The sequence below is a fragment of the Podarcis raffonei genome, chromosome 2, assembly GCF_027172205.1.
Source record: "Podarcis raffonei isolate rPodRaf1 chromosome 2, rPodRaf1.pri, whole genome shotgun sequence".
Taxonomy (NCBI): Eukaryota; Metazoa; Chordata; class Lepidosauria; order Squamata; family Lacertidae; genus Podarcis; species Podarcis raffonei.
The window spans coordinates 105,682,358-105,705,626 of record NC_070603.1 but is presented as its reverse complement, the minus strand read 5'-3'; the positions used below and the strand labels follow the sequence as shown (position 1 = coordinate 105,705,626).

The following is a 23,269-nucleotide window of genomic DNA, read 5'->3' as shown; positions in this document are numbered from 1 at the left end:
AAGATGTGTGAGAACGAGAATCGGCATTGTTCATTTTTGAATGTGACGGAAAAGCTGCCTTAGTTCTCCCAGGTCTTGAAAGGGAAAGGTTCCAAGCTCAGTTTCTGGAGCCTCAAGACCAAAGTGCTGGAAAATAACTCTGCTGTAGACTCCAGAGAGCTGCTACTGCTCAGGGGTAGACATTGTCCTTAAAGCTGACCCAGAAACTCCAGCGGGTGCAGAATGCTGCGGCGAGGCTCCTTACAGGGTCCTTGCTGCAGGATCACATTCATCCAGTGCTTTACCAACTGCACTGGCTCCCGGTGGAGTACAGGGTCAGGTTTAAGGTGCTGGTTTTGAGCTTATGTGGCCTAGGACCCACGTACCTAAGGGACCGCCTCTCCTGGTATGCCCCGCAGAGGACCTTAAGGTCCACAAATGACAACATTTTGAAGGTCCCAAGTCACAAGGTGGTTAGTTTGGTGTCCACTAGGGCCATGGCCTTTTCAGTACTGGCCCTGACTTGGTGGAACGCTCTGTCACAAGAGACTAAGGCCCTGCGGGACTTGACATCTTTCCGCAGGGCCTGCTGTTCCGTCTGGCCTTTGGTTTGGACTCAGTCTGACCCTTATGTTTCCTTCCTCTTATGGTTTTGATCTATGGGCTATGATTAAAATGAGGCTGCATTTTAAATTGTATTTTTAACCTGTATTTTAAATTGTTTTTCCCCCCTATTATGTTTTTATTGTAATTTTACTGGTATTAGCCGCCCTGAGCCTTACTCTGGCCGGGGAGGGTGGGGTATAAATAAAAAAAAATTATTATTATTATATTACCGATGCCGTGCGTAAGCCAAGACGTATAGAGGGGTTTAAAATTGTGTAGAGAAAGACACAAGATCTACCCACCGTGGAGGAATGGCAGATGCAAGTGATTGACTACATGGAGATGGCTGAAATGACTGGCAGAATCCGTGACCAGGGAGAAGAACTGATGGAACAGGACTGGAAAAAGTTTACGGACTATTTACAAAAACACTGCAAAATGTTTGAGTGTTAATATGATGTGGGAAGTGAAGGTAACAGGGTTTGTGGGATCTGGTTAAATGTGAATGAAAAGAAGAGTGTTAAAAAGGAGAAGGGGTTATGAACAGAATAATATTATGTCACAGTATATAAGATGAGGATTGGGCTAAAACAATGAAAAATTGGGACATAATAATTAGAAGAATATAAATTTAAGCATGGTTTAAATAAGGGTTTGAATTTGCTGAATTTGATTGGAATAAAGAGGAACACAAAAAAGGGGGATGTGAGGAGGTCAAGACAGAGGGGTATGGAATTTTGTAAATGTAAGAAAGTGGATTTTTCTTTTTTCTTTTTTTCTGTTTTTCTTTTTTTGCTATATATCTTTGTTTCTCTGGTGTTTCTGTTCTTTATGTGAGCTTTATTCATGGTAATGTTCTATCTGAAATGATGAAATTTTTGATTTCTAAAACCTCAATAAACATTTATTTAAAAAAATAAAATAAAATTGTGTAGAGAAAGTGGCTTGGGAGAGGGTTTTTTCCCCTTTTCTCCTACTCTCTTATAATGCTAACGTCACAAGAACAGGAGCCTGGTGGGTCAGGCAAGTGGCCCTTCTAAACCAGCATCCTGTTTGCACTGTGGCTGACCGGATGTGTGCGGTGAGCCTACAAGCAAGACCTGAGTGCCACCGCCACTCTCCCCACCTGGGATTCCCAGGTACGCAGAGGCATCATGCTCTGGCAGTGCTGGTCAAGCAGATCCTCCATGAATTTGTCCTAGTCCTAATGAATCTGAATGGCTGACAAAATGAGGTCTTCAAACACCACACAGTTAAACTAAGTTGCTCCCGTGTAATGTGATGGCGGCCACTGTCAGGGAACTGCCATCGGAACGAGAGGAGGAGGAGAGGCTCCACGACGATGCTGGAGAGGGGCCAAGTAGGGAGAGAGGCAGGTCTCCTGTTGGGGAAGAAATTCAGCGCAACACCAGGGATGGAGGGGGGCCAATGGGGGAAGCGGAGAGCAGGCTCAGAGACTCTTCACTGGACACCAGCAGAGAGAGCACAGGTCCTCCGCTACCCACGCCCACCCTGCGCAGAAGGCTTCCGCGCAGGGAGGCTAGGAGTAGACTGGGCGTCAAACAACTTTTATGTTGGAAAAGGTTGAAGAAACGCCCACTGTCGGATTCTGCCAGCGACTGAGCAGCCACGAAGTGAGGGGCTGTCCAGCCAGGAAAGGTTTAACCAGGCCACCTACCCAGGAGTGGCGGCAACTTACGCACGAGCAACCCCATAACCATTAGAGCCACCAACGCAGATGGATTTAGAAGAGGGCTGGACCCATTCGTGGAGTATAAGGCTTCTAGCCACGATGGCTATGATCTACGTACCTCTAATGTTGGCAGCAGTATGCCTCTATAGCAGTGCTTCCCCCCGCTAAAAAAATGTTTAGGGGTACTCTCATTTTGACTCAAGAAAATCACAATTTTTATAGTTCAAATCGGGAAAAATAAATACAGTAAAGGGACAAAAGTACAAAGATTCACAAACTGTTTAGGGGAATGCGTACCCCTGCATCCCCCCAGAAAAAAAGCACTGCTCTATAGTAATAATAATAATCACAATAATTTGATTGTTTATCCCCAGTCCATCTGGCTGCGTTTCCCCAGCCACTCTGTGCAGTTTACAGCATATATGAAAACATAGCAAAAAGTCAAACATTAAAAACTTCCCGATACAGGGCTGCCAGTTGCCGGATATCACAGTTGGGGGTATCCAACATTTGGAGCCAGTGTGGTGTAGTGGTTAAGAGAGGTGGACTCGTAATCTGGTGAACCGGGTTCGTGCCCCCGTTCCTCCACATGCAGCTACTGGGTGACCTTGGGCCAGTCACACTTCTTTGAAGTCTCTCAGCCCCACTCACCTCCCAGAGTGTTTGTTGTGGGGGATGAAGGGAAAGGAGAATGTTAGCCGCTTGGAGACTCCTTAGGGTAGTGATAAAGCGGGATATCAAATCCAAACTCTTCTTCTTGGCTCCTGCTTGTGGGCTTCCTAGAGGCACCTGGCTGGCCGCTGTGAGAACAGGATGCTGGACTAGATGGGCCTGATCCGGCAGGGCTCTCCTTACACTCTAATTGCACCTATGGAGGAGGCACATGGTTCCGTGTGACAAGACTGTGCCTCTGCCCCTCTTGTCTCCAGCTCCGCACCTGCCTCCTGCTTGGCCTCCTCCCATTGACTGGTCTAAGTTCTCTCCCATCCCAAAGGAGGCTCTGTGCTCTCAGGAGGGGCAATGGAGAGTGCTGGTGGATCTGCTCCCCTTTTTCCAAGATTTGGAGTCACAAAGGGAGGACCTCTATACCCAGAGAAGGACCTTCAAGCTGCCCCACCCTGCTTCTTCCCCTTCCTCCTCTTCCTCTTGCAGCCATCAAACCATGCCAGATCCTGATGGAACAGAGAGCTCATGGCAACGTCTCCTTTTCTATTTTTCAGCCATTTTGTACTTTTGGGGCTGAGCCTGACTTATCCTATGATCTGCATGGTGCCTCAACAAACTATTTCAAGCATAATAATTTGTGTGATTATTAAAACAGGCTGGTGCTGTTATTTCAAAACCCTCCCGTCAGTTCAAAGTTCTTTCAAAGTGGTTTATGATCAACAAAAATTTAAGTGTATGTAAAGGTAGAGGTGGGGACGCGGGTGGCGCTGTGGGTTAAACCACAGAGCCTAGGATTTGCCGATCAGAAGGTCGGTGGTTCGAATCCCCACGACGGGGTGAGCTCCCACTGCTTGGTCCCAGCTCCTACCAACCTAGCAGTTCGAAAGCACCTCAAAGTGCAAGTAGATAAATAGGTACCGCTCCAGCGGGAAGGTAAACGGCGTTTCCGTGCGCTGCTCTGGTTCGCCAGAAGCGGCTTAGTCATGCTGGCCACATGACCCGGAAGCTGTACTCTGGCACCCTTGGCCAATAAAGCAAGATGAGCGTCACAACCCCAGAGTCGGCCATGACTGGACCTAATGGTCAGGGGTCCCTTTACCTTTTAAAGGTAAAGGTAAAGGACGCCTGGACGGTTAAGTGCAGTCAAAGGCGACTATGGGGTTGTGTCACTCATTTCGCTTTCAGGCTGAGGGAGCCGGCGTTTGTCCACAGTCAGCTTTCTGGGTCATCTGGCCAGCAGGACTAAACTGCTTCTGGTGCAACGGGACACCATAACGGAAGCCAGAGTGCACAGAAACGCCGTTTACCTTCCCGTCACAGTACCTATTTATCCACTTGCACTGGCGTGCTTTCAAACTGCTAGGTTGGCAGGAGCTGGGACAGAGCAATTGGAGCTCACCCCATTGCTGGATTCGAACCGCCAACCTTCTGATCAGCAAGCCCAAGAGGCTCAGTGGTTTAGACCACAGCGCCACCTGCATTCCCACTTAAGTGTATGTATGACACAGCAAGGACAATAACTAAACCAGGGCAACAGAACTGGAAGAAAACAGAAGCCTTGGTGCTTTTAAAAGGAATCTGTCCTAGCCAGACAACAATCAAAAGTGGTTTCACCAGATGCCTTATTTTCTTTCACGTGGTGTTGATCTTTATCTTCTAACCTGCCCTGGGACCTTGTGGTGAAGGGAGGGCAAGGAATCAAAGTAAATAAATAAGTTCAGTCCTAAATCAAATAGACCCTGAATTTCTGTAGCAGCAGTCTGCTTTAGGTCTGCTATTCTGTTGTGAGATACAGAAATGTTATACTGTTAAAATGGACTATAAATTAAATTTCCTTCCATTTTTTGTTTCCCCCTCCAGAGCTGCTTGCCCCAAAGTCAAATAGTGAGTTAAGCCTTGGATTTTTTCTGGTGAGCAGCAATCAGGGTCAGATCTTTCATCAAACAAGGAGTGAAGGTGCTTAGTTTAGCCTTTTACTGTGTGTTACTCTCCTAGTAGGCAAAAATTGCTTCACATCTTAGCACAGGCACTCTCTCCCTCTCTCCCAGACATAAACAAGTCCTAGACTGACAATCCTTCTGTCTGGAGATGGGACTTCCTGATGACTTTTGACACCATTTCTCTTCTCCTTTGAAGGTTGCAACTGACAGCTTGCTCCCAGGGCTCTTGATACCTATGATTTTGCAACAGCACATGGTCTTATTGTGTTGTGAGAAAGCCATTTCTGTTGGTTTGTAAAACATTTCCACAGTCTTCCATCAGCTTCTAGAAAAGGGAGAGATGAGACTGCAGGGCATCTCTGTCAGCTCTGATGAGAGATCAACAACTTTTGGCTCCTTTTCTCCAAATGGTTCTATTCCAACTGGTCATTACAAGAACAAGTTGCCAAGCTTCCTTTTCCCCCTCTGCCCTCTCAATCACTTTTCCTTTTGTGTCATGTCTTTTAGATTCTAAACCTCAGGGTAGGGGCTGTTTTATCGCTGATATTTATAAGCTGTCCTGGAAGCCTTTTCTGACTGAAGATGAAATATACTCGGAGTCGAGTGTGGATTTCATGCTCTTTATTCAGCTCATGGTAGTGAGGAATGAAAGTTCCCCCAAAATATCTGCTTTATATACATTATTTACACAATGGGCCGCACGTGATTGGCTAATTCTGGGATTCTCCTGTAGGCAAATCAGGTTGCGGATTCACTTCCACCTGGAGCTGGATTGGGTGGCTCCTGCGGACCACTCATACTGCTGCATTGTTCTAGGACCAATCAGACTGAATTCTGGACCCTATTGTTCTAGGACCAATCAGATTGCCGCATTCTGAATCCTATTGTTCTAGAACCAATCAGACTGCTGCATTTTGGATCCTATTCAACTCAGTACATAACAGAAGAGCAGGATGAAAACGCTATAAATGAATATTTTTTAAGCCCTGCTTCCTGACTGAGTGGTCAATTAAAATCATTCTTATTGAATATAGTGTGGGAAAGGTTCAACAGTATTATCTCTATATTGCGGGTAGTGCAGTTATCTGTATTGTGGGTAGTCCAGAATTATTTGTATTTCCAGACGTGGAGAGAGGATTCGTGATAAGAGAGAGATGATGCTATGTAGTCCAGAATTATTATTCCCTACTGTAATACTACAAAAAAACATCCTTATTGAGACAGAAAATTAGGGATGTTATCAGAGTTTAAACCGCTGGCTTCACTAATGTCCGAAAACACTGCTGCAAAGGATTCCTCCGGTTGCTGCTAAAACCCAATGCCAGCTCTCAAAAAGCAGGTAGCTGTGCCCATGCCCCATTTACTTGCACAACACTCAAGACTTCCCATAATAAACATATTTATCATAAAAGGTTTTAAAGTGACAATGTAGTGCAACGTCAAGGTTGCAGGTTCAATCCCTGTATAGAACAGTTGCCTAGTCCTCAGGGTCCCTTCCAACTCTACAATCCTATGATTACACGAGTCAAAACATTGGCCCATTTAGCCCAGTATTGCCTACACTGACAGGCAGCAGTCCTCCGGAATTTTGGGCAAACCTACCTGGAGAGGTCACCTGGGACATGGGTGGCGCTGTGGGTTAAACCTCTGAGCCTAGGGCTTGCCGATCAGAAGGTCGGCGGTTTGAATCCCCGCAACGGGGTGAGCTCCCGTTGCTCCTGCCAACCTAGCAGTTTGAAAGCACATCAAAGTGCAAGTAGATAAATAGGTACCGCTCCGGCGGGAAGGTAAATGGCGTTTCCATGCGCTGCTCTGGTTCGCCAGAAGCGGCTTAGTCATGCTGGCCACATGACCTGGAAGCTGTACGCCGGCTCCCTTGGCCAGTAAAGCGAGATGAGTACCGCAACCCCCGAGTCGGCCACGACTGGACCTAATGGTCAGGGGTCCCTTTACCTTTACCTGGAGAGGTCAGGGATTAAACTCAGGACCTTCTGCTGCTTTTCTCTCTACTCTCTTTCTTTCTTTTTTGATAGCAATTTATTAATTTTCCAGAAATAACAATACAAAAAAAACCCAGGAAAAAAATCATAACCAAATTAAACCATAAATTTGGGTCGACTTCCCTCCACTCTCCGTCTTGGTTCCATTATAATATACTTGTTTATGCACATCCATAAAGCCTTATAAGCAATCCAATTTTAAAACCTCCTTCAACTTATTACAAGTGACTTTTAATGTAAAAATCTGCGCACAAAGTTCTCTCTACACTCTTTCTATCTCTATGGCCACCTGATCCCTCGCTCTTCAAAAAAACGTCACCTTCGAGTGATGATGCAACCCGCCGCCCCGCCCAGCGCCACATTCGCCTCTCTCGGATTTGTCGCGGGCCCATGGGGAGGCGGGCGTTCCTGGCGGCGCTTCCCATTGGTCGCAAAGACCGAGGGCAGCCTCGGGTTGGCTTTCCCCCGCTCCTTGCCCCGCCTCCCTACCTACTTTGCGCATGGGTGGTTGGGCTAGGAAGCCGGCGCGCCCTACGTCGGGCGGAAGTAGAGGCGGCTGCGAGGAGCAGCATGGCGGCCGAGGAGCCGGGCGCGCTGGAGCTTTTCGTTAGCATCGGTCTGAGCGAAAGCAAGGCTCGCGAGACCCTTCGGAACCAGGCGCTCAGCGCGCTGCTCCGCGAGGCCGTCGTGCAGGTATCATCGCTTTGCCCCTAAGGGACTCCGTTGGTTTCAGTTCCCAGGCTGCCAACTCTCCCTCTCTAGTCTCTCTCCCCTTTACCAGGAGTGCTCCTGTATCTTTGAGAGCAACCTAACAGGCTGAAATCCAACAGGTGTAGCTCACCCCCACCACTGCATTTCCAGTCCAGAAAATGCTACAGAGGGGCTGAAGTTCTGCTGGTCATATAGATTCTCGAAGAAGGAGTGGGGGAACCCAACCCCTAAAAAAACCCAAAACTAAAAAACCCTTCACTCTCCTCCATTCCTCTACAGTGGTACCTCGGGTTACATCCGCTTCAGGTTACATCCGCTTCAGGTTACAGACTCCTTTAACCCAGAAATAGTGCTTTAGGTTAAGAACTTTGCTTCAGGATGAGAACAGAAATTGTGCAGTGGCAGCGCGGCGGCAGCAGCAGGAGGCCCCATTAGCTAAAGTGGTGCTTCAGGTTAAGAACAGTTTCAGGTTAAGAACGGACCTCCGGAACGAATTAAGTACTTAACCCGAGGTACCACTGTATACAAGTGGTACCTCTGGATACAAATGGGATCTGTTCCGGAGCCCCGTTTGCATCCTGAAGTAAATGTAAGAAGCGACTGCGCGGGTCATGTTTCGCCGCTTCCGTGCATGTGCGTGATGTCATTTTGAGCGTCTGTGCGTGTGTGAGCGGCGAAACCCAGAAGTGACGCGCTCCGTTACTTCCATGTCGCCGCGGAGCGCAACCCGAAAATACTTAACTTGAAGCTACTTCAACCCGAGGTATGACTGTATATGACACAGTTCTGAATGATCTCTCATTTTTATCGTGCTTCAGTGAGTCTTCACAGAGATAACGCAGTTTGGCGAACCCTCTAAAATTAGGAGATCTGCAAGTCTTTGTCAAAGAGAGGGCAGAGGATAGATAGACTGGGTGTGACTGTAAGAAAGGATGGTTTTGAGTTCAGTGTTCTGTCCTGTGATCTCCTGCAAAGGGCGAGAAGATATTTTTGATTTTAAAGGTTTATTTCAAATCTGAACTTGCTGCACCATCATGCCTCAGAAGCTGTCCCTAGCTATTTTAGCAATGCAAACTTAAGCACACTTCCTGGGCAGTTGGACCTCTTGAGCTAAATGGCAGTGACTTCGGAATAAGCCAGCATGTAGTCCTGTCCTACTCAAGATGTGACTACTGTTGAATTCAGTGGGGCTTCCAGGTCAGTGGGGTTAGACTGTGGTTTGGGGAGACCTATCTGTGAGTGAGGCCAGTTGAATACAGTAAGACCCATTTCTAAATAAGCATGCTTAGGATATGCTGTAAGACTGGATTCTGTATGGGGTCACTCTGGAATCTGTTCCCTGCCACTTGTTGGTATATGTTTTAACTGCCTGTTTTCATCTGAGACTCAGATTGATGCTCAGTTTGAAAATTGGTGGTCAACTATACCTCTGCAATTTCAAACTCCCAAGAATGAAAAGGGAAAACAGAATAATAATATCAAATGTTTAATAAGTATTATCTGTTGGGTAATACTCCTGTGATTCCCCAATGGAGGTGATTCAAAGCACAGATAACTTCTCAGGAGCCTTTTGTAAGTCCTCTGACTTGTTTACTGTTGTAGGCTGGACTCAAGTTCTAGCTGTGGTTCTGTCCCATTTCATGAACTGTCTTGTTTTTATTGGCCTTACATAATCCACTTTGGGACTTTTTTTGGATGAGGAAAGAGGTAGAAATGTTTCAAATAAACAAATTTCAGTTGTTGTTTCAGTTTATCAAGTTACTATGAGTTTTTTCCTGCTGCTACATGAAGGATAGGGCCGCGGGTGGTGCTGTGGGTTAAACCACAGAGCCTAGGGCTTGCCGATCAGAAGGTCGGCAGTTCGAATCCCCGTGACGGGGTGAGCTCCTGTTGCTCAGTCCCTGCTCCTGCCAACCTAGCAGTTTGAAAGCACATCAAAGTGCAAGTAGATAAATAGGTACCGCTCCGGCGGGAAGGTAAACGGCATTTCCGTGCGCTGCTCTGGTTCGCCAGAAGCGGCTTAGTCATGCTGGCCACATGACCCAGAAGCTGTACGCTGGCTCCCTCGGCCAATAAAGCGAGATGAGCGCTGCAACCCCAGAGTCGGTCACGACTGGACCTAATGGTCAGGGGTCCCTTTACCTTTACCTACATGAAGGATACATTTCATTTGCTTGTAGCATGGCTTGCATTTTGTGGTGACATGGGAAGGAGAGAGAAAGGGAGCTATGTTTATTTGGGCTTAATTCAGTTTCAGGATGAGGACTAAAAAGCAGGTGTGCATTCTGATTTACTGTTAAGGTCAGCGTATGCTTCTGTGTTTATCTGATAAAAATAAGGTTGGTGGAAATGTTTCTGACATATTCTAGCTTACCACGTTGCAAGCAGTGACTTTTCAGACAACATCATCCCTGTTCTGCAGTGGAATTTTTCCTAGAATCTGAAAGTGAAAGTCCTGCTGGTGCTGAGAGGAGCTCCTTGAGAATAACCAAGAGAGCAAGAAGTCAGCTGATTTTTGCGCTTGTTTCCTGTTTTTCTTGACCAGGATGAAATCATTGGGGTGGGGTGGGATTGGCCGGTGTCTACTTACAAAGCAGGGTGTACCCATTCATTCTGTCATTGGAGAGTAGACTGTTCAAATTATAGTTCCCAAAATGCAGGTGATTCACCTACATTGCTGCAGAGAGATGCAAGAGTTTCTTCACAGAGTTTAATGAACCACAGCCATATCCGTTTGGGGCTGTCGTAATGCAACAGCATGCTGGGAATTGCTTGTTGCATAGTTATCCCTTGTGCATAGGCACCCAAACACAACGGTGCAGCAACCCAACGAAACGACATGGGCGTTACATAAAAATCCCTCTGCTGGTTGCTGGGACTTTCCCCTCTGCAACCAGGGCAGTTCTGTAATGCTGGCTCTTAAGTTGGGAAGGGGCAGGGGAGAGATGGTGTCCTGCTGTTGCACAAGAAGTTAACTGGGAAGAGAAGGATCATAGCTTAGTGGTAGAGCATCTACCCAAAATCAATCCCTTGAAGGTAGGGTGGGGAACGTTTTCTGCCTGAAACCATGGAGAGCTGCTGCCAGTCAGTGTAGACAATACTGAGCTAGATAGACCTCAGTGGTCTGACTCAGTATATGGCAGCTTCCTATGAGCTTCTCTGTCTCATTCTGCAGAAACCTCTCCTGTCACCTTAACATCTTTAGACGGACACCAGCCATTACAGTGGTACCTCTAGATGCGAACGGGATCCGTTCTGGAGCCTCATTCACATCTAGAAGCAAACGTAACAAGTGACGGCACGTCTGCACACGCATGTGTCGCTTTTTGCCGCTTCTGCGCATGCGTGTGACGTCATTTTGAGCGCATGCGCATGCGCGAAACCTGGAAGTAACACGCTCCGTTACTTCCGGGTTGCTGCGGAGCGCAACTCAAACGCGCTCACCCCGAAGCGCATTCAACCCGAGGTATGACTGTACACCAAACCAGCTTTTAACTCTCCTGTTGACCCCTCTCTCCCTTTTAGGCTCAAGAAATCCTTGGGTCAGCTGCTGACAAGACAGTTGGCACCCTGTTATACAATCTGGCCTCCAGGCTTAAGGACCCAAAGCACCTTGGCTTCCTTGTGGAGTATATTGCAACCAAGAAGATCGTTACAGACCTGCAGCTCAACGGTACACATTTAGGGTTTATGCCGGCTGCGGCAAAGATGCTCCCTTCACGAATTTCACCCTTTTAATTGCACAGCTCTGCCTTAAGTCACCAAGCCTCGCACTGAATACGCAACCAGGCGTTAGGGCAAAGGTCGCCGATGTGGTGCCTTCCATGTGTTGTGGACTACAACTCCCATCATTCCTGATCATTGGCAATGCTGAATGGGAGTTGTAGTCCGAAACATTGGGAAGGCACCTGGTTGGCTGTCCGTATATATCTTGCGTTTCTGGAACAACAAAGTTCTCCAGCAATGTAATTCACAGTCCATCAGTACTTTTCTTCTCCTGCAGCTTAATCCCAGGGTAGTCAAAATGGTGCCCTCTGGATGCTTCAGACTACAGTTGTTATCGGCCCCACTCAATGGGGCCAATTATCAGGGATGATGGGACGGGTCGCCCAAATATCTGGAGGCCAGCACATTGGCTATCCTAGCAGCCTCCTGAACCTAGGGTGTTCCATGCAGAAGGCAGTGTTTGGCCTGGTTCTCCCATGCTGGAGGCCTCTGAAAGTGGCTTAGTAAAACAGTCCAGGTGGCTCACACAGACTGTCACAGGGAAACCTGGCACAAGAACCTGCCAAGGCTGCTGGCTAGTCTTGAGCCCTTAGTCCTTCCTTGAGCCCAAGCTGCGAAACTTACTGGAAGAATAAGAAATCAAGATAACCAACTTTTTATAAAAGAATGGAAACGGTTTGTTGAATATTTGCAGATAAATTGTAAACAGATGAAAACGTTAGCAGGATTATTGTAACAACCTGCAGTTTTATAAGAGCATATATTTACAGTAGATAATTAAGTGAGCAGGTTAAATGCATTTGGATATGCAGAAGATATTAAAAAATAAATTTATGCAACCACAGAAAAAGGGGGGAGGAAGTCAAATTTTGAAATGTTAAATTGGTCTTAAAACTAATGAAATGAATAAATTTGAAAAGTATAAATAAAAAACTTTTTTAACAAGGAACTGAATCATGAGCATAATGCAAAATGCCGCCGCCAGCCTTGCCTTGATAAGGCTTGTCTTGCAGGGCCAGGGCTGCTTGTTCCTCCCAAGGACTTTTCTTTCCTCTGATTTGTTAATGTGTTGATTTACTGGGGGTAGCTCAGTGGGTAGAGCATGAGACTCTTAATCATAGGGACGCTGGTACGAGCCCCACATTGGGCAAAATATTCCTCTGTTTCCAGGTGACCCTCGTGGTCCCTTCCAACTCTTCTACAATCCTATGGTTTAATTGTAGTCTCGCCCTCCAAGGAGTCGGGGGTGATGAAGATTGGCGATTCCTCTCTCCCCACCCCGATGTTACCTTCATAACAACCTTGTGAGGTTGGTTAGGCTGAGAGACGCTTAACTGGCAGAGAACACCAGATGAGCTTTATGTTAGGATATTCTGTATTTTTCGCTCTATAAGACGCACCAGACCACAAGACGCACCTAGTTTTTGGAGGAGGAAAACAAGAAAAAAAAATATTCTGAATCTCAGAAGCCAGAAGAGCAAGAGGGATCGCTGCGCAGTGAAAGCAGCAATCCCTCTTGCTGTTCTGGCTTCTGGGATAGCTGTGCAGCCTGCATTCGCTCCATAAGACGCACACACATTTCCCCTTACTTTTTAGGAGGGAAAAAGTGAGTCTTATAGAGCAAAAAATACGGTAGTTCCGTTCCACCTTAAAAGGGAACAGGCATGACTGTTGTGTGTCACATGCCTCTTTACTTTCAGCGCAGTCTGCTGGGAACTTCCGTTTCTATGTTGCTTTTGCTATCTTGCTGTTTTGCTGGAGATGAAGGGAAGCAGACATGTTTTTTCCTTTGTTCCCGAACTATGCTGATTAAATGCTGTAAATAATGCTTACACATGTCTCTGTCCGCCACTTCTGTTGTGAGGATTTATTCACTCTGCTGATAAGAGCGTGCACAGCTTCTGAACGTATCTGAGCCTCGTGTCACTGATTGATGCTGTACCGGGAACCGGAGTGTCGCCCAGTGGCTAGAGCCAGCTGGGGGCCTGCCAAATGCCCCCGTCTCCCTGGCAGCATCCCAACACTTTATAGCTAAGTGGGGATTTGAACCCCGGTCTCTCTCCAGTCCACTTTATCCACTCTTAACACACAGGCGTTCCTTCTCGTAATACACCTGCGTTCTTTGTGCTTGCAGCGGCTCTGGAGTACGTCAAAAGCCACCCAGTGGAGCCCATTGACGCAGCAGACTTTGCCAGAGAATGTGGCGTTGGCGTGATCGTGACGCCAGAGCAGATCGAAGAGGCGGTGAGTGTCAGCCCTTGGTAGGAGCAGCAAGTGGTGCCATGCCCCATCACGGGCCCGTCTTCCACGCTTGGAGCTGGGCAAAGGGTGTCTACCCAGGCCTCTGTGTGTCTTTGTTTTTTTGCCAAGAGAGATGTGTGCAAGGCAAGGTCTGTGTTGTTGCTTAAGCCTGAATCACAGAGAATCCTGCCAAGCCCATCCACTTGGGTAGTTGCCTGGCCAAAAGAGGATCAGGGCTTTTAGGAAGACTCAGATATCCAGGGAGCACCTTTGCCCGAAGGTGGGAAGTTGTCCTAATGGCTCAGTAACTTCCCTCCAGTGTCCGGGAGGGTTTGGGGAGCTCTATCTGGCAGGGAAGAGGCTCTATTGGTCGGCAAAAAAGGAAGAAAAGTGTGATAATAATAATAATAATAATTAATAATAATTTATTATTTATACCCTCCCCATCTGGCTTGGCTTCCCCAGCCACTCTGGGCAGCTTCCAACAAAATATTAAAATACCGTAATGCATCAAACATTAAAAGCTTCCCTAAGCAGGGCTGCCTTCAGATGTCTTCTAAAAGTCTGGTAGTTGTTGTTCTCTTTGACATCTGGTGGGAGAGCGTTCCACAGGGCGGGTGCCACTACCGAGAAGGCCCTCAGCATGGTTCCCTGTAACTTGGCTTCTCGCAGTGAGGGAGTCTCCAGAAGGCCCACGGTGCTGGACCTCAGTGTCCGGGTAGGACAATGGGGGTGGAGACGCTCCTTCAGGTATACTGGACCGAGGCCGTTTAGGGCTTTAAAGGTCAGCACCAACACTTAGACCTTCCCCACCGCACCTTATTGCTTTGTATTTAGCCTCGTCTGGAAGCCACTTGAACTGTCTCTCTCTCTCTCTCTCTCTCTCTCTCTCTCATTTTATAATCAGATTTTCTCTTTTCCTTCCTAGGTGGAAGCTTCCATCAGCAAACACAGAGCCCAGCTCCTTTCGGAGCGTTACCGCTTTAACATGGGGCTTTTGATGGGTGAGTGACAGGCCGGGCAGGGGAGTCTGCAAGTACGTTCCCATTGTGAGACACCCGCTTACTGCTGTCGCGTCACTGCTCATTCTGCAACCTGGCCTTGTGCGCTTTTCCAGACTCTGCTCATTTCTTCTTAAACACGCCCACTCCTTGCAAACTCAGCCAGCACACTTCACAATAGGACTAACCGTGAACACAGGAACATATCAGAAGGTGCCATAGCTCAGTAGTAGAAAATCCCCCTTTCACGCAGAAGGTCTCTAGTTAAATCCACCACAGGTAGGGCTGAGGATGCTTCCCTGCTTTGAAATCCTGGAGAGCCGCTGCCAATCAGTCCAGACCAGGGTTTCCCAAACTGGGATCTCCAGCTTTTTTTGGACTACAACTCCCATCATCCCTAGCTAGCAGGAGCAGTGGTCAGGGATGATGGGAACTGTAGTCCAAAAACAGCTGGAGACCCCAGTTTGGGAAACCCTGCTCTAGACCATGATGGACCAATGGTCTGATTAAGACAGCTTCCTGTGTTCCTAATGTACGAAGAGCCCTGCTGGGCCAGACCAAAGGCCCCTCTAGTTGGGCATCCTGGTCCTGCAGTGGCCAGCTAGATGCCTCTTGGAACCCCACAAGCAAGGCATGAGGGCAGCAGCCATCTTCCACCCATGTTTCCCAGCAGATTAGGGCATCCTTCCAGCGTCCTGCTCTCACAATGGCCAGCCAGGCATCTCTGGGGAGCCTGCAAGCAGGGCCTGGGGAGGTGTGTGGCTCCATTGGGCCCTGGACTTGTGCTTCCGAGTCCTGTTCAGCGGATTGTCAACGACTGCTCTGATTTCCTTTCTCTTTTGCAGGGGAGGCGCGGAGCAAGTTGAAGTGGGCTGATGGGAAAATCATTAAGAACGAGGTGGACCTTCAGGTACGTCAAGGGGGGGCCTGCAGATCTAGACAAGGGATTTTGGAGAAGGCAGGTGGGGATTGGCAGGGTCGTTGCAAGAGAATCAGCAGGTCCTCCCCCTTAAATTCATTATAATGAATGATTTTAGAGTGTTGTTTGTGTTGTACTTTTGTACTGTTTTATTGTTGTTAGCCGCCCTGAGCCCGGCTTCGGCTGGGGAGGGCGGGATATAAATAAAATTTATTATTATTATTATTATTATTATTATTATTATTATTATTATTATTATTAAAGAACCAGGGTGATGCAGAGGCTGCCAAGGATCAGCCCTGGGGAGACCTAGGTTCAAATCCCCCATTGGCTGTGAAGCCCAATGGGCCAGTTGATCTCTCTTAGCCTAACCTACATCGCAGGATGGTTGTGCAGGTAATATGAGGTGTGGAGAGAGCCTTGTGCGCCACTAAGCTCCCTGGAAGAAGGGTAGGGTTAAAAACGTGTTTTAAACAACAAATAGGTTCCATAACCAAGACTCGGCGCTGCAAATTTCTCCTGCAGTGCTGCCCTGTGACCTCTATATATTATGTAACTACATTTGCATGCATATCCGTTTCTCAGATTTTTGGGAGGGGCCAAGGTGCTAAAGGTCTGCCGTTTGCACACTGGGACTCCTGCTAAGTCTACAGTGATGGCCAAACTTGGCCCTCCAGCTGTTTTGGGACTACAACTCCCATCATCCCTAGCTACCAGGACCAGTGGTCAGGGATGATGGGAAATGTAGTCCCAAAACAGCTGGAGGGCCAACTTTGGCCATCACTGTGCTAAGACAACTGCCTTAGGTTTCTGAGATCTTCATCAGCATCACCCACATCCCTTCAGGTCTATTTTTGTAACTGGAAACTTAGAACAAAAAATAAAAATCCTGGCATTCTCAGGATGTTGTTTTTTTCTACCGAATGCTTCCTTACCCAGTAGAAACACTGCATTCACAGTGGAACCACAACTGCATCCTCCTATGCGGGCTCGAATCGCGAAAGGAGGCTGTAGCATCAGACTAAATTTTGTGCTCCTACAGAGGCATGCTGACATTTACGCCAGATCATAGAATCATAGAATCATAGAGTTGGAAGAGACCACAAGGGCCATCGAGTCCAACCCTCTGCCAAGCAGGAAACACCATCAGAGCACTCCGGACATATGGTTGTCAAGCCTCTGCTTAAAGACCTCCAAAGAAGGAGACTCCACCACACTCCTTGGCAGCAAATTCCACTGTCGAACAGCTCTTACTGTCAGGAAGTTCTTCCTAATGTTTAGGTGGAATCTTCTTTCTTGTAGTTTGGATCCATTGCTCCGTGTCCGCTTCTCTGGAGCAGCAGAAAACAACCTTTCTCCCTCCTCTATGTGACATCCTTTTATATATTTGAACATGGCTATCATATCACCCCTTAACCTCCTCTTCTCCAGGCTAAACATGCCCAGCTCCCTTAGCCGTTCCTCATAAGGCATCGTTTCCAGGCCTTTGACCATTTTGGTTGCCCTCCTCTGGACACGTTCCAGTTTGTCAATGTCCTTCTTGAACTGTGGTGCCCAGAACTGGACACAGTAATCCAGGTGAGGTCTGACCAGAGCAGAATACAGTGGCACTATTACTTCCCTTGATCTAGATGCTATACTCCTATTGATGCAGCCCAGAATTGCATTGGCTTTTTTAGCTGCCGCGTCACACTGTTGGCTCATGTCAAGTTTGTGGTCAACCAAGACTCCTAGATCCTTTTCACATGTAGTGCTCTCAAGCCAGGTGTCACCCATCTTGTATTTGTGCCTCTCATTTTTTTTGCCCAAGTGCAATACTTTACATTTCTCCCTGTTAAAATTCATTTTGTTTGTTTTGGCCCAGTTCTCTAATCTGTCAAGGTCGTTTTGAAGTGTGATCCTGTCCTCTGGGGTGTTAGCCACCCCTCCCAGTTTGGTGTCATCTGCAAATTTGATCAGGATGCCCTTGAGTCCATCATCCAAGTCGTTGATAAAGATGTTGAATAAGACCGGGCCCAAGACAGAACCCTGTGGCACCCCACTAGTCACTCTTCTCCAGGATGAAGAGGAACCATTGATGAGCACCCTTTGGGTTCGGTCAGTCAGCCAGTTACAAATCCACTGAGTGGTAGCATAGTCAAGACCGCATTTTACCAGCTTCTTTACAAGAATATCATGGGGCACCTTGTCAAATGCCTTGCTGAAATCAAGGTAGGCTACATCCACTGCGTTCCCTTCATCTACCAGGCTTGTAATTCTGTCAAAAAACGAGATCAGGTTAGTCTGACATGACTTATTTTTCAGAAATCCATGCTGACTATTGGTGATCACAGCATTCCTTTCTAGGTGCTCACAGACTGTTTGCTTAATGATCTGCTCCAGAATCTTCCCTGGTATTGATGTCAGACTGACTGGGCGGTAATTATTTGGGTCCTCTCTTTTCCCCTTTTTGAAAATAGGGACAACATTTGCCCTCCTCCAGTCTGCCGGGACTTCGCCTGTTCTCCAGGAATTCTCAAAGATGACTGCCAGTGGTTCTGAAATCACATCTGCCAGTTCTTTTAATACTCTTGGATGCAGTTCATCTGGCCCTGGAGACTTGAATACATCTAGACTAGCCAAGTATTCTTGTACTATCTCCTTAGTTATTCTGGGCTGTGTTTCCTCTGCTGAATCATTTGCTCCAAATTCTTCAGGTCGGGCATTGTTTTCTTTATCGGAGAAGACTGAGGCAAAGAAGGCATTGAGGAGTTCAGCCCTTTCTGTGTCCCCTGTTTGCATTTCACCATCTTCTCCTCTGAGTGACCCCACTGTTTCTTTGTTCTTCCTTTTGCTACGAACATACCCATAAAAGCCTTTTTTGTTGCTTTTAACCTCTCTAGCAAGCCTGAGTTCATTCTGTGCTTTAGCTTTTCTGACTTTGTGTCTACACGTGTTGGCTATTTGTTTGAATTCCTCTTTGGTGGTTTCCCCCCTTTTCCATTTTTTGTACACATCCTTTTTTAATCTTAACTCAGTTTTGGGTTTTGCTTTCTTGCTTTGGCCTGGTGTGTTTTTTGTAAGGCAGTGTTGGGCCAGCTGTCGCTGAACTCCATTGGCCAGGCTGAGGGGACCTGGTGGCCAGCAGTATCTGGTTCCCCATCTGTGACATAAGAAGAGTTCTGCCCTGGGGAAGGGAGGTCGAGAGAAGGAACTTAGAGGGCCAGGTCAAACCCAAGGCAACCAATCAATTCCTTCCTTCTGTGCTTTTCCTCTCCTGCAGGTGCTCCACTTGCTGGGCCCAAAGACAGAAGCTGATCTGGAAAAGAAATCAAAGGTAAGTGTTTATCTTCCTTTCCCTCCCTCCCTCCCTCCCTCCCTTCCTTCCTTCCTTCCTTCCTTCCTTCCTTCCTTCTTGTGGTGTGTTAGTGGTTTCCACTTCAGGTGTGCAATAGAGTGCAGAGGATTCATCTAAAACCCCCAATCCCGCAACCCTCCCAGATGCTGACTGCAACTCCCATCATCCTTTACTCTTGGCCATGCTGCCTGAGGCTGATGGGAGCTGGAGCTCAGCAACATCTGGAGGGCCCACAGGTTCTCTCCATCCTTGTCTAATACAGGCAGAAGCCATTAATGGTGGGGATGTGTGAGCCTTTCTTTGAAACCTCCGCTACCTCGGGGTGTGTAGGTAGTGGCACCCGTGCACAGGACAGGAAGTGGTGTCTGAGGGGCCAATGAAACATCCGTCCCGTCCCACCCCCCAGTCTTTTAAAGCATGCTTTATGGATTCTTCCCATTTATTTTGGCCTGCGTGTCTCTGAATCTGGGAACAAGGCAGTGTTGCAAACTTGTGATTTCCATTGTATGCAGTAAGCCGGGGAGAGCAAAGAATTGTCGCTTGACATAGGGATTTGGTTTTTTAGGGCAAAGGTTGAGAGTCTAGGGCAAAGTTCTTTTTAGGAAAACATTGGCCTCCTCGTCTTTAATTCCCCACTCTTCCTTTCGCTGCCATTTCTCCCCAACCTTTCCATGTCCTTAAAAAAAGAAGATAAGAGCAGCAGGTAAAGCTTCTTCCATGGCTTGTCTCTGCACCAGGAAGAGTTTTGCCTGCTAGATTTCCGTGTGCGGGGCTGCCTTTAAAACCTTGGCTCCTCTTCACCACGGAGGCCCTCAAGGCCAGGTCCAGTTAAATTCTTCCTTGTTGCTTTGTCAGGCCCCGAAGGCCCGTGCCACCGAGCCAGACAAGAAGGGAAAGGCAGCAGTGGTGGAGAACGGTAAGTCCTTGGCTGAACCTGCTCTCCCTTGTGTTTGTTCTGGAGGCCTCATAGCTGCTCTTGATGTTTGCCTGTTCCTGGCAAGCACACAGCTCTGCCGGACCCAAGCGCCCTTCTCTCTCTCAGGAAAGGGCACACAGAGGACTGGGAGGGTGCAATGCTGTCAGCAGTATCTTCCCATTGTGTTTGCTGTGTCGCTTTTAAAACAATAATCACGCAGCGCACTAGGGAACCCGCTCCCCCAGGAAATCGGGCAGCGTGCCCTTGTTGCTCCTGCTCTGGTCGCTGGTTTCCCCACAGGCATCTGGTGAGAACTAGATGCTGAGCTGATCCAGCAGGTGGTTCTTAAGTTCTTAATAATAACTTGCTGCTGTGGAAAATTCCACTCACCTGCTGAAACCTTCATGTGATGAGCTTTGGCAGAGATGTAGTGCGCCCTCTAGTGTTCTCGAGAAGTAATTCATCGTGACAACAGCCTTACAAAGGCTTTCCGTATCTGTGGGTGACAAAACTTGGTTCTTCTTCTCCTCTGCCTTACTCCTGTTGTGAGAAGCTGAAGATCGTACGTATAGGTTTCCCAAGGAAGGGCAATAACTCAGCGGTAGAGCATATGCTATGCATGCAGAAGGTTCCAAGTTCAGTAGAGCTTGGGAAGGGAGATGCTCTGCCAGCCAGTATAGTCAGTCCTGAACTAGATGGACCAATGGCTTTTGTCCAAGGCAGCTTCCTCCATTCCTGTGTAGGGAGATCGATGTAGGCATGAAGCAGACCCAGACCTGCATTAGGGGGGTTGCTGCACCACGTGACCTCTGACCATAGCCAGGGCTGTGAGTCCTTCAGGCTGTAGCATGTAAGGGCTATGAGACTCCTGACAAATGCTTTCCTTTTACTTCTGGCTGTCTCTCCCCCAACTATGCATGCTGGCTCTCTGTTCTACAGTATTAGTGTTAGTTAAGGTACGTGGCCGAGTGACGAGCGACAAGAGAGAAGCCCTGGCTGGAGGAGTTTCCAACAGGAGGAGAGGAAAGACATAGGAAGCTGCCTTATACCGAACCAGACCATTGGTCCATCTCAGCATTGCCTACACGGACTGGCAGCAGCTCTCAGAATTTCAGGCAGGAGATTGCTAGTCGTATGTGGAGATGCTAAAAGATTGCAAGGGAAGGAAGTTATTCCAGTTGCTGCTGCAAAAGGGGGTCTGTTTCTTGAGTCTCTGGCTTCTGCAGTGGTAGAATCCTGACCTCCGCTGCTTTCCCTCCAGGTGATGCATGCCAAGAGACGAAATCCCTTATGGAGCAGCTGAGGGGCGAGGCTCTTAAATTCCATAAGCCAGGTAAGCTGCCCTGGAGGTCGTATCTCTCTACAGCCAGTTTCTCACCTTCACCAATGAGCTCCCTGATATTCCAGGGCCTGTGGAAACCGCAGATATTGCCTGATGTCAAAGAAAGGAATGATTGGGGTCAGGAGGGCCAGTATCCAGTTGTACTGTGCTCATGCATATGGTTGTGGGAAATGGCGCACCAGGAGCCTGCCTGTGGGTTTAGGAGACATTTTATTTATATATTGGGATATATTTGCACCCTGCATTTCCATGACAAGGCAGAACTCAAGGCAGCTTACCGTACAAATCCTTGAATGTTATCATTGTAGGCTGTGGTGGGCCTATAAAGACAGATGAAAACAAAACCGTACAGCTTGGTCAGTATCGGGTTGCAGTTTTTTCTTTTTAAATAATTTTTATTGATTTTTTCCACTAAAAAGAACAAAAAAAGATACATAGCATCGTAAACATCCTTATATACAGATTTTCCAAAATGAAAACTAATAAGAAAGAAAGAAGAAAAGTTATAAGAAAACAGACCAAAGGAAAAGAGAAAAGAAAATATTACCAAATTCTTGCTTCAAACACTACAGTTTATAATCTTAGTTAAAATATTTTAAAAGACTTCCACCGCGTTCACCGCACGTCTCTTAGTTATCTTGCTCACGTTTACATCTGTTCTTCAGTCATTTCCCTTCCTTGAATTCTTTCACAATCAATCAAATCTTTATGTTCTCTGTATTCTTCACAAGGTTAGTCTAGTCACAACCAAACTTTCGTATTTGAGCCCTGCTTGTATAAAATAATCATTTAAACATTTCCATTGTTTCTGAATTATAATTTTTGATTTATGCCTTATTAAATATGTCAATTTTGCTAACTCCAGGTACTCACATCCATTCCCCCTTTGTTGGGATATAATTTCCTTTCCAGTGACTGGCTACCAACATTCTCGCTGCCGTTGTTGCATACAGAAATATGTTAATTTTGTCAATGGGAATGTCCTTATTCAAAATTCCTAATAGATATACTTCTGCCCTTTTGGTATACGATACTTTTATCAATTTTTTAATCTCTTCATGGATCATATCCCAAAAAAATTTAATCTCTGGACATGTCCATGACATATGGTATAGAGTGCCTTTCATTCTATTTTCTTTGATGTAATGGAAACACCCCCCCCAATAAAAACTGTAATACAGTGGTACCTCAGGTTACATACGCTTCAGGTTACAGACTCCGCTAACCCAGAAATATTACCTCGGGTTAAGTACTTTGCTTCAGGATAAGAACAGAAATAGTGCTTCGGCAGCGCAGCAGCAGCAGGAGGCCACATTAGCTAAAGTGGTGCTTCAGGTTAGGAACAGTTTCAGGTTAAGAATGGACCTCCAGAACGAATTAAGTACTTAACCTGAGGTACCACTGTACATGCCTACAGGTGCACGGATATGCATATATAGAAGCTAAATCGCCGCAGTATTTAAAACAAAACAGTAGCAAAACAGCATCATAGCACAATCGGCTTTTGGGCAAAATTGCTGTGGCCTTGCTTGTGCTTTTGAGTGTGGACCTGGACCCCTGCTTCCAAGCCCTGCTCTGATGGTGACGCTGCTTATATTTAGGCTTTCGGTGGCTTATCTCTTATAAATGGAGTTTGCTTCACTTGCCACCAGGCAGCACCCAACAGCACCTGACTCTGCCAAAAAACGAGTGCGTTTGGGGGTGGTAGGTAGGGAAGATCGCTTATGAAGCCACAACCCCACATTACTAAGCTCCGCAAACCTGGGCAAATGATCAACTAAAGAACGACAGTGAAGAAACTTTAATGCAAAATTATCACGGTTCTGCGACTGGTGTGTTTTGTTCCTTCTGGGCACAGAGATTTGATTTTAATGCAGAAGACTATTCAGCTGCCACTGCCTGCAGTTCGCTGATTTGCATACCGTGTGCTGATCATGTCCCTTGTACCTTTCCAGGTGAGAACTACAAAACGGAAGGCTACGTTGTCACACCCAACACCATGAACTTACTGAAGCAGCATCTGGAGATCACAGGCGGACAGGTGCTCTTGGGGGGGTGGAGATATTCCGTCCTTCTTCCTATGGGAGGCTGGGTTCATGGAGCAGTTGACCCCCATAACTTGCATCTCTCAGTCCCTGTGAAACCTTGTGCCCCTCGAGCTGCTGTTATGGCAAAACCCAGATTTGGGGAAG

General features: G+C 47.1%; 1 protein-coding gene across 1 annotated transcript in view; it reads left to right on the top strand.

The window, feature by feature from the left end:
- Positions 1–7,412: 7,412 nt before the first annotated feature.
- Positions 7,413–23,269, top strand: part of QARS1 (glutaminyl-tRNA synthetase 1) — a 33,861-nt gene continuing 18,004 nt past the window's right edge. The window contains exons 1-9 of the mRNA XM_053378420.1: positions 7,413–7,577; positions 11,121–11,268; positions 13,456–13,565; positions 14,491–14,566; positions 15,409–15,473; positions 18,745–18,798; positions 19,675–19,735; positions 20,997–21,068; positions 23,033–23,118. Coding sequence (XP_053234395.1) covers positions 7,455–7,577; positions 11,121–11,268; positions 13,456–13,565; positions 14,491–14,566; positions 15,409–15,473; positions 18,745–18,798; positions 19,675–19,735; positions 20,997–21,068; positions 23,033–23,118 — 795 coding nt within the window. The 5' untranslated portion in view covers positions 7,413–7,454. The remainder of the gene's footprint in view (positions 7,578–11,120; positions 11,269–13,455; positions 13,566–14,490; positions 14,567–15,408; positions 15,474–18,744; positions 18,799–19,674; positions 19,736–20,996; positions 21,069–23,032; positions 23,119–23,269) is intronic.